Source organism: Fulmarus glacialis, unplaced genomic scaffold (assembly GCF_000690835.1).
Source record: "Fulmarus glacialis isolate BGI_N327 unplaced genomic scaffold, ASM69083v1 scaffold33042, whole genome shotgun sequence".
Classification (NCBI taxonomy): domain Eukaryota; kingdom Metazoa; phylum Chordata; class Aves; order Procellariiformes; family Procellariidae; genus Fulmarus; species Fulmarus glacialis.
In genome coordinates this window covers 18,771-32,721 of record NW_009197845.1, presented here as the reverse complement: position 1 = coordinate 32,721, position 13,951 = coordinate 18,771, and the positions used below count along the sequence as shown (strand labels likewise).

Here is a 13,951-nt window from a genome sequence, read left to right as displayed (position 1 = left end):
TGCTGAACCATTACTGCTTTTCTCTGTCTCGACCAGTGAAGCTCCCTGGTTACTGAGCATGGGATTGGTTTAAACCTATGGGGATTAGTGGCCTAAATTAAAAAACATCTGCCCAAAACTTTCCGAAATCATCTTCATGCAGAACACGGGAACACCACAGTCACCACTTAACTGCAGTTATGACAGAGGTGCATGCAGGGGGATGTCAAACGTTCACTGGGCATCTGCTGGTTCCATGTATCTTGTTTTTGAGCAAAGGAAAACATGCAATGCTAAGGAAAAATGTAATCTAATGCTGTAGAGTGAACAGGAGCGTCCAGTGCTTACTGAAGGCAATGGAAAGTCTCCCACTGTTTTCAATAGGTCCTGAAAAACCAGTTTTAGAATATCTGTGTTCATGGACACTATAAAATAACATACTATTTGTAAGGTCAATCAATTGAGTATGTGCTAAGAAAACTCAACAGTAAAACCCATAAGAGGTGGTACAGCCATATAAAAAACAGTCCTTCATTTCTGAAAGTAAAGAGAGGTACAATGCTCCTGAGGCTGGATGCAAAGCCCATTGCATTCATGAGAGTATTCTCGACTGACTTCACTGGGTTTTGGACTAGGCTGACAGTATCCTGAATCACGAGAGTTCAATGGTCCAGCACCCCCGGGCCAAAACAGTAATGCCATAAAGCACACAAAGCCAGGATCACACACCTCTACCTCCCCCACAGCCAGCTATTAGCCCACCGCATCAAATGCAGCTCTTCAGTGACTCCTGCTAGCCATCATTTGTCCTAAATAAACAAGATTAATTTTATATTCTGATATCATTTTGTGATAACGCAACCAGTTTTCAGATGAAACGGCTCTTCCACTGCTGTTCCAAGAACGATATGGCCATGCTTCAGACGGCCGTGTGGAAACCAGAGCTGTGCTGGAGCATCATGTGCTCAGTGGGATGCACCCAGTCATAAACTGCCTAGGTTAAGCCAAGGTGCTTGGGTTAGTTTTTAAAATAAGACTCTCATCTCCATGTCCATTCCACACTTGGGTTGAGCACAAATATGCCGGAAAGGGTTTTGCACGGGGAGGAAGGGGTTTGTAACAGAAGCTGGGAATCTGAGGCGTGCCGGTGCAAAGAAGCAACATGCACATGCGGCGTTAGGGAGTCTGGGCACTTGCCTATTACAGGCAGTGGCAATAAAGGGAATTTGTTACGCTGTAACAAGTAGAGGGGATAAAAAAGCCTCTGCTGCTAGAAGGACAAGAGAAAATTCATAGTCGTCCACCAGTGACAGCGCTGGGAAGGGACACCTTCCATGACCCCCCACTCCACCTACTGCACGCTGCCCCAGCCCCGCCACCACCAGCACAGCCTGCCCCACCGCCCTGGCCTCTCTGGCTCCTGCAACAGGAAATCTGGCGTTTCTGCACTGAGTGACTTGGGCACTGCCATGGAATTTGACAATGTATTTAAGGAGAGAAGAGGATTTTGCAAAACCAGGAACAGAGAATGAATGGTTCACAGCATGGGTCCAGTTCTCTAAAGCCTGTGTTTGGGCAGGGTAATGGACTCGACACACCGCTAAGTACATGATCTTGTCATGCAGGTTTTATACACAGTTCAGAGTACTGTGCGGCTGCGACTGGACTGGAAGCGATGCCCAGCTCTGGATTGTCTACACAGGATGCTCAGGATGCCCAGGTAATACTGACATAGGTATTTCCACCCTTGTACTGTAGATATAAAATCCTACCCTGATGATTTGCAGAAGTTTAACACGAAATATGAAGTAGAAGAATTCAACTCACAAGGGACCTCGCCAGGGAGGTGCCACAGGAGCTGCAAGAAAACATTTCCATGCTGCTCATTTTGATAATTTACCAAAGGCAGATGCAGACACGAATCTTGCTGGACCTATCCAGAAGAGGCACATTTTGCTGAAACAGGCACAGGAGTAGCTACAGGGTTTCAAAGCACAGTTTCAAAGTGCACACGTTTTCATTGAAACTCAGCCTCAGAGCAGCCTGATACAACTTCTGTCCCAGGCATATGCTGATAAATGCATACAGATACTGCACCCTCTCTCTCACTAGCCCTGGCATCAGTGCAGTGTTGCTGAGCAGCAGGCAGTATCCCGCAGCAGATTTTGTACAGTATCCAGGAGTTCCTTCTACTGCAGGACTAATGATGCATCTCCCATTTCTTCTAAGGATTATTTCCCTACCTTCCCAACTTCTTAACAGCAGTGCACCTTGTGGCAGCACAGCCCAGAGTCAAGCACTATGTTTGGTAGCTAATGGAGCTGCTTGTGTTTAGCAAGGAAAATCGTTTTACTCCAAAGGTGATTCCCACCAGCCAAGGTCCCTGCTCATGAGCAGGGTGCCCCTTGCTAGACTGAAAGGGGAGATGCACAGTCCAGCCTCTGATTTTGCTGTAAAGTACCACAAAAAGCCTCCATGAGCTACCATGGGCCTTCAACTTCTTGTGGCTCTTGTAGGAACGAGTGGGGAAGTTCTGTTAGGTCACCTGGAAAAGGGATGCACACAGCCTTTCTCCATCCACAACTTCTGGACAACATTTAGATCTCATGGGAAAGGTAAACAGATCTTTCAAAGATGCAGCTTTTTGCCTTTCACAAAATAATTTTCTGCTCATGATTCAGTAGAAAAGCTTTTTTTCTGGTGGATTTCACATTGGCTAGATTCTGCAGTCACCTCTGACACGGGTGACATCTTCCTGGGGAGGAGATGGGAAGTGTGACTGCAAGGCCAGCTGTGCTGCTGTTTCGACATCGGTGCCAGTGGGTCAGTAAAGATCTGCCAACTACAGGCAGAGACAGCCAACAGAAACTGTAAAACCGTGTCTCCCGTGAACCTGATGCTCTTCTCTCAGTACTAAAGAGGTCCTTTATTTTTGTACCTAATGTCGACTCCTGAACAGGCTGAAATGGCTCTTTCTGCCCATTTTTCACTTGTTATTCTTTGTTACATGAAACAACAAACTGTCATCCTGACTCAATGTTTCTTTTATATTTTAGTGCTGTGAAGATCTGACTCCTGGCTACGAGAGAAAGTTGCTCACTTCTACAATGACAACTGCGCCATTTGCTAAGGTCAGTTGAGATGCAAGCATACTAATTTAAAAACGATATTAATAAATTAGCGTGCCGGCCTTGCGATTCCGGTGCTACAGGTGACCTCTATAATCTATATGAAACTCAGATGTCCTGTGTATTTGTGCTCCTCCTCTCCTTAAAATGGAGTAATAATATACACATTGCCTATGTCTATTTTTGTTTAACGATCTCTACACAGGGAGTGAGTCTCAAATGAGCGTGATGGGTCCTGGTTTTGTGTGAAGTTGTGTATTGGCAGTGAAGGGGACAGATGCTGCACATAAATGTCCTAGGGAAACACCTCTGATGGTGGGGGCCAGGGATCAAGGCAGAGAATATTTGGGCTGCAGAGGAGGGGCAGCTCCTGCGCCAGCCACCCCCTAACCTAGCAGTGTGGCAGACCAGGGGGTGCTGGCTCCATGCTCCGTTCGAGCACATTTGTTGCTCAAGGTGTTGTGGACCCACGTGAGGGACTCTGAACCAGTGCAGGAAGAGGGAGCTGTAAGCAGCTCCGGGCTGCTCGCCATCGCCTTGCTCAGCACAGGCTGGCTGCGAAGGAGAACTGAGCCAAACAACTCACAGTAATTTCTCAGCATGCTTCATGTGGCTTAAAATCCCCCAAACCCAGGAAAATTATATGTACTATTAGAGTGTTGCTTTCAGCAGGGAGACCTGTCAGATACTAAACACTTTCAAGTTCTGGCTTATTAGTAGTTGGAAGTGTAATTAATATTCACTGTAAACACACCAGTCAGACTTGATAATAAAGAATCACTAGCCTAGGAACACATACCCCACTTTCTCTGCATTTCAGTGTTAACTTAGTCTGAAAACAACACTTAAATAGCAAACACAATAACGCTGGTGCGGTACTAACATTCCAAACTTTCCAAAATAACCATCTGAGCAGCAATTCAAGTTGAAAAGCAACTTGGCTAAACCTTGAGGCTAATATACTGCTTGATTAAATTAAGGGGTAAAAACTAATAAATATTCAAAACACTTGATAATGCTTTGTTTGACATAAAGAACATTTAATGCAAGTCTCACTGGAAAACCTGTCAGGTTTTATACCTTAAATAGAGTTTTGCATTTAGAAACACCGACTGATTCCATTTGCTGCCTTTGATTGTTGTCTTCTGTCACTTTAATCATGCTGGTAAAATTACACGATTTCTGTGAAGTCAAATCCGTTTACAATGCAGTTTTAATATAGCTTTGCAGCGCATTCTTCTATGCATTTTTATTTAGTTACTCCCTACCTAGCAATACTTTGCTTTGTTCTTGAGCCCTCATTAGCCTGGGGTTTGCTCTAAAGCTCTCCCAGGGAGGAACTAACTAAAATACAGTTAACCCTATGCAAAGAGATGGTCTGGAACAACGGACTGAGCCTGGGCACAGCGCCGGTTCTCCCGAGTCTCTCCCAGCCCTGCCAGCGGCTTGCTGCGCAGACAAGTCCTTGGCATCCACCAGTACTCTCACCTCCAGGCTCTTACCGAATCCTGCCGGTTTTGTTTCACAGCACCTCTGAAATCTGGATGCCGGTTGAGGCCATGACCAGCTCGAACTACATCTCTTCTACCCTCTCTTCTCACACCTTCTTGTCCCACCAGATTGTCCAAAACGCTGCTGCTAAAGCATCTCTCTGGCATTTCACCTGTACCACTTCTCCATCTACCCCCTTTTACTTGATCCATCTTACAATCCACAGAACTGGTCTGGTCTTTAGCTTCACTCCTACCTATGCGTTTTCTCTCATTTCTCTGTAGAAAGCTTTTCTCGCATCCACCCTTTAGTGCTCTGGCTCTCGCTCCACTACATGGCACCCCAACCCGCAGGCCAGCCTCCCCAACCTACCCACCGCTGCCCAGAAAGACCAGTGCTCAGGACAGCCCTTCTGGGCTGCAGCTCCAAAACCACCCATGAATGCCAAAACTTCTCCCTGCCTTGGGACTAGATCTGTGCTCCCATTGCGCAGTGTGTCTGCTCAACATTAACTATAAACACTCCCATGCTGGGGTCAAATATGGTTATACTTGTAACTTAGGCAAGAATGGCTGAGGAGCGGTTTGCAGCATGAGGATCAGCTGTACTCCAAAGCTAAAGCCACCACAGCAACCACAAATCTGGACTGACTCAGTAATGACTGGCCAAATTATCTTGCCTACCTAGTCCAACATGCAAAGTGAAATCTTACTGCACGGCGCGGGAACTTTCCTCTCCAGCAACGCTCCACGTCCTCTAACTCTGAGCAGATCCCCGTTGCCATCCCAATTTATTCATCATTTCATCCTGGAGTTAGTGCTTTTGTTGAATCTTGTCATCTACAGTTTGGACACTTTTGTCTTCTAATTTTCATACATAAGGATGACAATGTTGCAAGTTTCGTAAGTGCAAAGCCAAATAAACAAGGCTAGGAGGAGAGTGTTTAAACAATCAGGATTTGCAAAGCAACAACCAGCGCCATTATTTCATAGACAACATGTATTGCTCCTTAAAAAACCCTCAGTAAATTCCATCTCCCAAGAACATTTTGACATTCATAAATTGTGTAAAAGATTACTTCCTGAAATCAAAGTATCTGCATCAGTTATATCTAACACAAATCCTCATGGGCTTGTTTAAGGGTCTTTCTTTTTTGTACCAACAAAAAAAGATTTATACAATTTAGGCCCTCTAAGTATCAAATTTAAAACATTTCTTTCAGATTCTGAGCATTAAACCCTGGTAAGTGCTAGTTGCTGATGTTGCTTCTTAATTGTTGTTATACCCTGATAAATAAGCTAAAAATGTGAGAAAATACAATTAGTTTAGAAAAACTGATTTAGCCGTAAGCTTCATCGTTTAACTTTTTATGGTATCCATGACAACCATTGGTCCATTTATTAAATTATAGCATCCCTGGTGTAATACACAAGTACTAAAAATCCTAACAATAAACAGCAACATTTAGTTAAGTGTGTTTAGGTCAAGCACACAAACCAACCTGCACCAAAACAAATGACAGAATGGGAGGAAAAAATGGATTGCAGACTATAGCTTTCCTTACCTTAAAGTCATCTGGGAGCAGTAGCTTAGATGTCCTTAGGAAGCTTAATATATATCTGAAAATTTCACCATCTCGATCAATGAAATAATGTTGTTTTAAACTGTCCAAGACAATAGGCTCTGTGCCATTAAACAGACGACTTATTCTGAAAAAAGAAAAGAAAAAGAAATGGGCAAAAGAGACAAAATCTCATTACATCCTCAGGGCTTAAGAACATCCAGCCAATTTAGTTGCATCAATTCAATGTGCATAAGGTAACGCAGTATCTTAATTTGGTGACAAACAAGTCACAAAGATAGATGCCTTAGACACGTGTGTGCACCCGCACGCTCACACACACGAAGCGCGTGTGCACGTGCAGACACAGGTGCACGGACCAGCTGCGAGAGCCCTGCAGCTGCCCTCAGGCTAAGCTCGCGCTGTCCCGAATCAGGGCTGCGAATTAGGCCCATAACCCCAACAAGGAAAGTGCCTATGAAACGCTCACCCCACGGCTGGCAGAGTAATTTTGGTGAGAATGTACATCACCGGCTCCGTTATACACCCCTGTCCACCACGTCCTGCTAACGGAGAACCGAATGGTTACTCGGAGATGGGTTCCTGGCCATGAGCTTTTCCTCCAGCTTAGCTGTCACTTTGACCAAACGCCATCAAAGCCTTCCCGTGCTAGAGGAGCGGCTGCCCATACACCAAGATGAGCTGTATGGACATGTCAGTGCTGGGTAAGTGACTACCCAACGCTGAATGTTTTGTCAAACCAGCAACTAATGGCCCGTGCAGCATCTGCAGCACTGCCTGTGGGACCACAGTCCCACCACCAGTAGTCCTGGGGATCAGAGTCCGGCAGAAGAAAGCAACATGGCAAATCTATCGTGAGCCAAGAAAACGAAGTGAGATCTATGAGACCGGGGGATCAGCTGGTTACAGGACCAAAATACCACATCAGCTACATCACTCCAGCTTTCTCCACATCCTGAGGAGCATGCTCTGCAGAAAGCAAACCGGGCATCTGCTTGGCTGCCGTTCTTCCCGCCTCTCCCCTCCAAATGCCTGGCTTCTCTCAGAACGCTTTGTCTTCCCATGAGAAATAACCCAGCTGAATATATGTTCTTGAAAGGAAAATCGCAGGAGACAGACAGCAACGACCTATTAAGTAATTGAGTCCATCTCTCTGACAGTGCAGCATTGTTCCCAACTGCACAGTGTCTCGTGTTTCAAAGTCAAGTCTTAAATAACCCTGCCAGTGAGGACTCCTCCATTTCCCATAGAGACTATCCCGCAGCCTGCTGGATTTCACTGTCGGCCCGTCCCTTCGACTCAGCTATGCAATCCCCCCGTGTCCCTCGCTGTGACCAGGGCAGGGCTTTCCCCTGCCGTGGATAACGAGCTCACCAAACCCTGCCAAAGGCAACGGCCAACACTGCTGGCGGATGCCGCAGTCGCAGCCTCCCTGCCTCCCTCCTTCCAGCATCACCACCCCACCCCAAGATTTCTGGCCCAGCAGCAGGATGTGAGACCTCAGCCTGGCTGGGGAAGGCGCACACCCACCCCGGCGATGGGAAGGGGCAGGTTTGCTCCCCCGCCGCCACCCGCAGTGCTGGTGCTTCCAGCTGCGCCCCACGCTGCTTGCTTTGGGTTGTGGTTCATGCAAGACGGTGAGATTTGCTCTCCACAGCTGCACCTCGGTCTGATCTTCTAACTTGCTAATTTAGTTGCAAATTTAATTAACGTGCTGTTTATTTCTAAATTAACTGTGGAGATATTAAATAAAACTGGACTTAGCAAGTTCCCACTGAATTCAGCTAAAAACCCTTCTGCGCTCTTAAGCAAGCTCCAGGTTTTACTGCCTGCTCTCGTGCCTGTGTCAGCATTCAGCTAGTCTGAGTGAGTTATGAGAATAACCAAATGCTCCCCTAAACCCTAATTATAATACGTTTACTGTTTTTCCTCAACATCTAGCTTTACAACGGTATCAGAAAACACCATCCAGTTCATGCTGCAACATTTAATTTATATAATCCCAAGGTTCAGTAAGCCTCCAGTAATGCATTGTTTTCTTTTTCGTTGTTATTTTAGGGCTATTTGCCTGAGACGGTTAAATATATTGCTTTGTACAGTGCTGAATTTTATTCCAGGAACCAGCCAGTTAATTTGTTTCCTTAGACATGCACATGATGGGCCAGTGTGCTGTGCTCGGTTAGACTGAAAGCAGAGGAAACACTGATAGAGCAGCTTAAGGTTCAGTACAGTACATTTATTGAGTAAATTTGCGTGGCTATTGGAAGTTTTGAGATCTTGCACCTAAACAAGCTGGGCTGTGGCTTAAACCTCCTCCCCTTCGCTGTCCTTTCTCTGTGAAGTCTACAAAAGCAACATGCCGGCTGCTGTTTGGCTCTGCCGCGTGTATGGGGGAAGGTTTGCCAACAATGACAGGGCACAGGGAAGACAGGGTACAAAATTTTAATGGGCCACTCTTTAATGTAGTGAAGCATTTTTTTGGTAATGAAAACAAAACATGAATTTCGAGGCCTTTGTGGAGTGCCCTGAGCTGTATTTCTTCACCAGCGAAATTACTGCTGGGGAAAGAAACTTGCAGAGTGTTGAAAGACTTAACTGCCACCCCAAAAACAGTGTGATGAATAGTTTAAGGATTTATTTGACGTTTTAGGGGGCTGCTATGTTCCAAGAACCAACTTCACTGCAGCATGTTGTAACGCTGCGTATGGAAAGCGCTCCTGCTTCTCCCCTCTCGCCACTATAAACCGTACCTGTAGAAAGTCCATCAGAAAACGCAACGCTGTGAGAGCACAAAGTGAACTCAATTGGCAGCTTTGAACGGAAAATTCGCCTGACAGGGGGCAGCTCCACAAGCCCCACCGGGACCTCACGTACTCAGCGAATGGGTCTTGGGCGGGCAGAACAAAACGCCACATGCAGAAAAGCGGAAGCAAAATGCGCACAGGCTGTCAGAGAGCCAGAAAGTCGGCAAGTGCAAGGGGATGGGAATGGTTTTGCACTGTGTAAACGTGTTGATGTTCAATCAGAAATTAGGTACCAGTCTGGCTGACAGCCTCAGCAGGAAGCTGCTCCCTCCAGCGCCCCGCCATGTGATGCGACTTAAAGTCATGGGGAGCGGCTGCAGCTCTCAGATTGGGCAATGGTCAGCCCGAAAATGGTTGTTTTTATGAGTGGTGATGATGCTCAGTATTGTACTGGTGGACAAGTTGGGTAATGGCATTTTCAGGAGGCACTTGCTTATGGCACGCGGGAATGGTGCGTCTAGTGATGTTTGTGAAGAGCTGGAAGGCACAGGAAAACAGAGATGAGGCAAAAAGAGCTGCACTTGGATCCTACAGCAATGGGTGAGTCTGAGCATTCCCACCTTTTGCAAGAGATGCTTCACTTAGTAATTTAAAAACACTCTTAAAATTCCTATACAAGATTTAATTTCCAGACAGGGAGCAGACCGAGCCAGGACCAATCCAAGTACTTGCAAGCCTGAGGATGGCAAGCTTGCCTTTCCATTGCCTCCACTGGCCAGGTCCCACTACGCTCATACCATCTTCCCAGTGCACGGCTCTTCCCAGCCGTCTGTTTCTCCTCCTTAGTTGGTCCTGCCCTCCTGGCAATGTGCTCTTCCATACCGCCCAGCCACCGCTCCGCAATGCTGCCCATCCTGACCCCCGCAGGACCCCTGCTCCTGGCCATTGCTGGATCATGTCCCTGCGGAGCAGAGCCACGACGGGGCTGGCATCAGGCTTTCAGCTTAGCGGGTCTCACTGGCACCTTGAGCCCCGGCTGGATGCTCTTCCCCGCTCCTCCCAACATCCAGAACACAACCTGTTGATCCTATTTCTACAATTTCTTTGTGCTTCTGTTGTTTCTGCTAAAGGCTTTTACATTTTCAATAATGTTTCGCCAAAACGCCAAGGGGCGAGTTTCTAGCTTTGTACCGATTTTACTATGATATTAAGATCTCCTTTTATTAGATTAAAAACAAACAACGCAGCCAGCCAACCCACAAGGACAAGAGCGCCAGTAAATTCTTTTCTTAGTTTCTTGGGCAGGGGAGGAAGCCGCGTGCTGTGTGCAAGTACCTACAGACGGCTGCTGCTACCCCCCCTGCCCCCGTAACACTTCCACCCAATTTTCTACCACACAAGGTCCCTGCAGCGCAAGATGGGAGCACAGATGGGGCCCACAGGGCAGTGACTCCAGCCCCCAACTTCGCGGTACACCATCTCTTTCATAAACTCACCCAACTCCATCTTAGAAGCAGCCAGGGCTTTTTGCACCCCAGCTCCCTCTGGAGCACCCTCAGTCTTCCCAAGATCATCACTGAGCGTAGCCGCGGCTCTGCACATCACACACTCACTGTTGGGGGGTTTAACAGCACACTGGGACACGAGAGGTTTTTTTGGGGGGGTTGCTTTCTGGTTTGGGGCCAGTTTAGCCATTTTCTTGACAGCTCTCTTTTTGAAGCTCTTTATTAATAATTCTGGTTCCAGAGTCTTTAAGAGGAGCATCCAATATTGTAGGACCTGTGGGACAGCCAGCAGTTGGGGTTGCGGCAAGCACCAGCAGAGCCCTCCGCTCCCGAGCCCCACCGCCGGGGGCACCGCTGCGGTCCTGTCCCCCCCGCACACCCGCCCAGCCAGCACAGAGACACCGCGTAAGTAAAACTCTCTATCACAACATTGCACTAAAAGTATTAATTTAAGTAATTATGTGATTAATATTTAACTGTTCAATGATATTTTTGTCATTCATAATTTAGTTGTTTACATTTATTAAAAATTGATTCTGTAGACACTTTTTCTGCCCAATGTCAAATCAGCAGGGATTGCACATTTCAGCAAACTGTCATTAAAATGTGTCTCTCTCCTAATTTTATGGGAGGAGAGGGGAAGAAGAGAGAAATGCCTGATCAAGGGTGCTGCAAGCACACAGATCTGTGCTCCACTTGGTGCCCTCCGCTGTACCTGCCACTCCTCTGTGCACCCTCCTGCTCCACTCAGCGCAAATGCACAGCGAAGCTGACATGAGCTCTGCAGCTCTCCCTGTGTTTTATATGGCGGCTGTCAGTTGTACTTGACTCTTGGGCCTTGCTGGGGAGCTGGAGGAGGCAGAGGTTGTGGGAAATGCTGCAGAGAGGAGGAAGAGGGTTGTTTACAGCCGGGACACCACGCGTGACCTGAAGCTGCCCCGCAGAACACGTTAGCAAAGTGTCCCAGGTGTACGAGCAGAGTCCAGTCACTGCTGCTGAGCACAAACAGTGCTGCTTATCTCTTAAATATTTGCTCAAGGTGGGTAGGATAGATACTGTTACCTGCTTGGAAAAGAAAAAATGCTGTGAACTGGAGCAGAGGTGCTTGAGAGACCAAAGCGCCTTACACTGTGTCTGGCACTGCTGCCCACATAGCTATGTCTGTTATAAGTAAGTTTGTTACTTGTCCCATCACAAGAAAGTAACTGCTGGAAAAGATAACTGGAAAGCCACTGCAGCGGCTGTGCCCTACCCAGTGCCAGCATTCCAGGAGCCAGCTCTCTGCTGGCACTGCTACATCCCAGCTGCAGCAGCACGGTCTGGGGTGGGCAGTGGATGCTGCTGGATCTTTACAGTAGTGTTTTTCGTATTTCCATTGCTTTTACTGTAAAACTGATTGAATTTGTGCACAAGTTCCCAGCAAAGCAAGCACCTGCAGCTGCTTTCCCCAGGGAGGTATGTTGAAACAACCAACCCGTCCCAAAAGCAGGCAGGGCTGGCCAGAGGAGGACAGGGATAACCCAGCTGAGGAGCAAATGGGTGTCTTCTGCCTTCTGGCCTGACAGTAGTTATGAGGGAGAGACGTTAAAACGTTGTCTCTGCCAGGACACATGCTCACTCACGCCCTGTACAGCAAGGAACGTGGCTAAAGGTTGTATCTGGCTGCAGTAAGTTTTCTCATCTGCCTCAATTTAAAACTTCAGCTATAATTAGCGTGAAAGTCCATAAACAAAGCTCTGTTGTATGGTTATACCGTACCTTCACACCCTGCTACCTGACCAGTGATTTTAAGCCCTTCTCCAATTATGGGAAAATAGTGCTAAGGAGAGGCACTGTCTACAGCGCAGGTCTGTGCACACACAACCGGGCTGCGGCAGGGTGCAGAAACTGCGCGGGCTTCGCCCTTACGGCTCTGCCACAGTTTCCATTTTAATCAAAGATAACATCTTGACCACCTCAGATTGCTTCAGGCATACACTTGGCTTGGAGGGTGTTTCAGATGGGGAGAATTTTGTTTTAAGCATCTTTTAAATCTTTTATTTGTACAGTGATGGGAAAAAGTGTGTGTGTGGGAGAGTCCGAGTCTTAAATTGGGGGTATAAACTGCTGCTCTGCAAACTAGGAAATCCAAGCAGCCACATGTGCTTTGGGACTAGTTCATGTGCCTGAAGACTCAGAGAGGTGCCCCAAAGGAGGTTTCTGGCATAAGTAAGCCCAGATCAGGTACCAGCTTCCAGTCCCAAATGGGGTGCAGGCATCAAGCCTGCAGTGTTAGGCAGGTCACCACTCCGCGCGTGCTCAAGCCACCCCGACCACTGACTCCTTCTCCTACCACTCCTACAAGACCAGGGTGAGCACCCATGTTTCGGCAGGGCAGTGTCCTACAGTGCCCGTACACGCATCGCTCAGCCCCGGGCCCTTCAATCCTGATGGCACAAGTGAGCAACCACAGATATTCAAGTACAAAACTGACCTGGGAGAACCAAATGAAGGTACCATAGCCTGTAACCACAAAACCCCTCTCTCAATTTTTAACAAGAGCATCAAGTAGTACGGGCCGATCTCAGCAGAGGAATGGAGGAGGTAACTCACAAGGTAACAGGTTTATCCATTTCCAATTCCTATAACCTTCTGTTCCTGCCTTCCAATGCTGATCCTGGAATGCCATAGGAGTTTTTTGAGCCATGTGCTCACTTTGCAGTGCTTTTGAAGGATATTACACTCATTAACTATTAAGCACCTGAAGGAACTGCAGGATCTATTACCTAGATTTAATACTTCATATTTTGCTGTTCAGGCTAGAATATCTATTTTTGCAATAGATCAGAGCTAGTCTATATAGTATCAACATGTATTTTTAAAAGTCAATAATCCAGAAAGAACATTATCATCTACCATGCAGAATCATTCTTAGGAAGTTCTGGAAGGATTTTTTTTTTCTTTTTGTATCATCACTAAAAAGCAAAATTAGGTATGTAATGAATTTTGTAGTTAAAACAAAGGCATGGACAATTATGTTTTCAGTTCTCTATTATTGTCAATTGAAGTCCACTGAAGCAACAGGTAATAAAATCCACTGAAGTGGAAATTGCCTATTATTTTTGAAATACCACAAAGCATTCATGGTAAGGATAAGAGATCCTACAGCTCTTTCTCTTCTGCCTGTTGCTAACAGCATATCTCCACACTTAAGACACTTTGGCGGGTGACTTTGATATATAATTTCATGGAAATATATATGTATTTTTAGATTTTGATACATGACACTTATTTTTTAATTTGTAAAAACAGTATTGACTACACGTAAGTTAGCAGTTAAGACAAGAAACTGGAAACACTAATCCCGGGTAGAGAAGCCAGTGTCTTTTCCTGCATTAAAAAATTCTCTTGGTAGTCAAGAGCCACCCTGCTCCTGCATCCATGCAGCCAAGCATCCCATCAGGTCTTGAGGGAGGAGGAGTGGCCAAACAATTACAACGAGCAGACCAGTGACTAAGGGAATTGAGGCTCCCATGAGCTTTC

General features: G+C 46.6%; 1 protein-coding gene across 1 annotated transcript in view; it reads right to left on the bottom strand.

Annotated features, from left to right (window-relative positions):
* KCTD15 (potassium channel tetramerization domain containing 15) overlaps positions 1–13,951 on the bottom strand; it is a 38,702-nt gene that overhangs the window by 8,467 nt on the left and 16,284 nt on the right. The window contains exon 3 of the mRNA XM_009572704.1: positions 6,163–6,307. Coding sequence (XP_009570999.1) covers positions 6,163–6,307 — 145 coding nt within the window. The remainder of the gene's footprint in view (positions 1–6,162; positions 6,308–13,951) is intronic.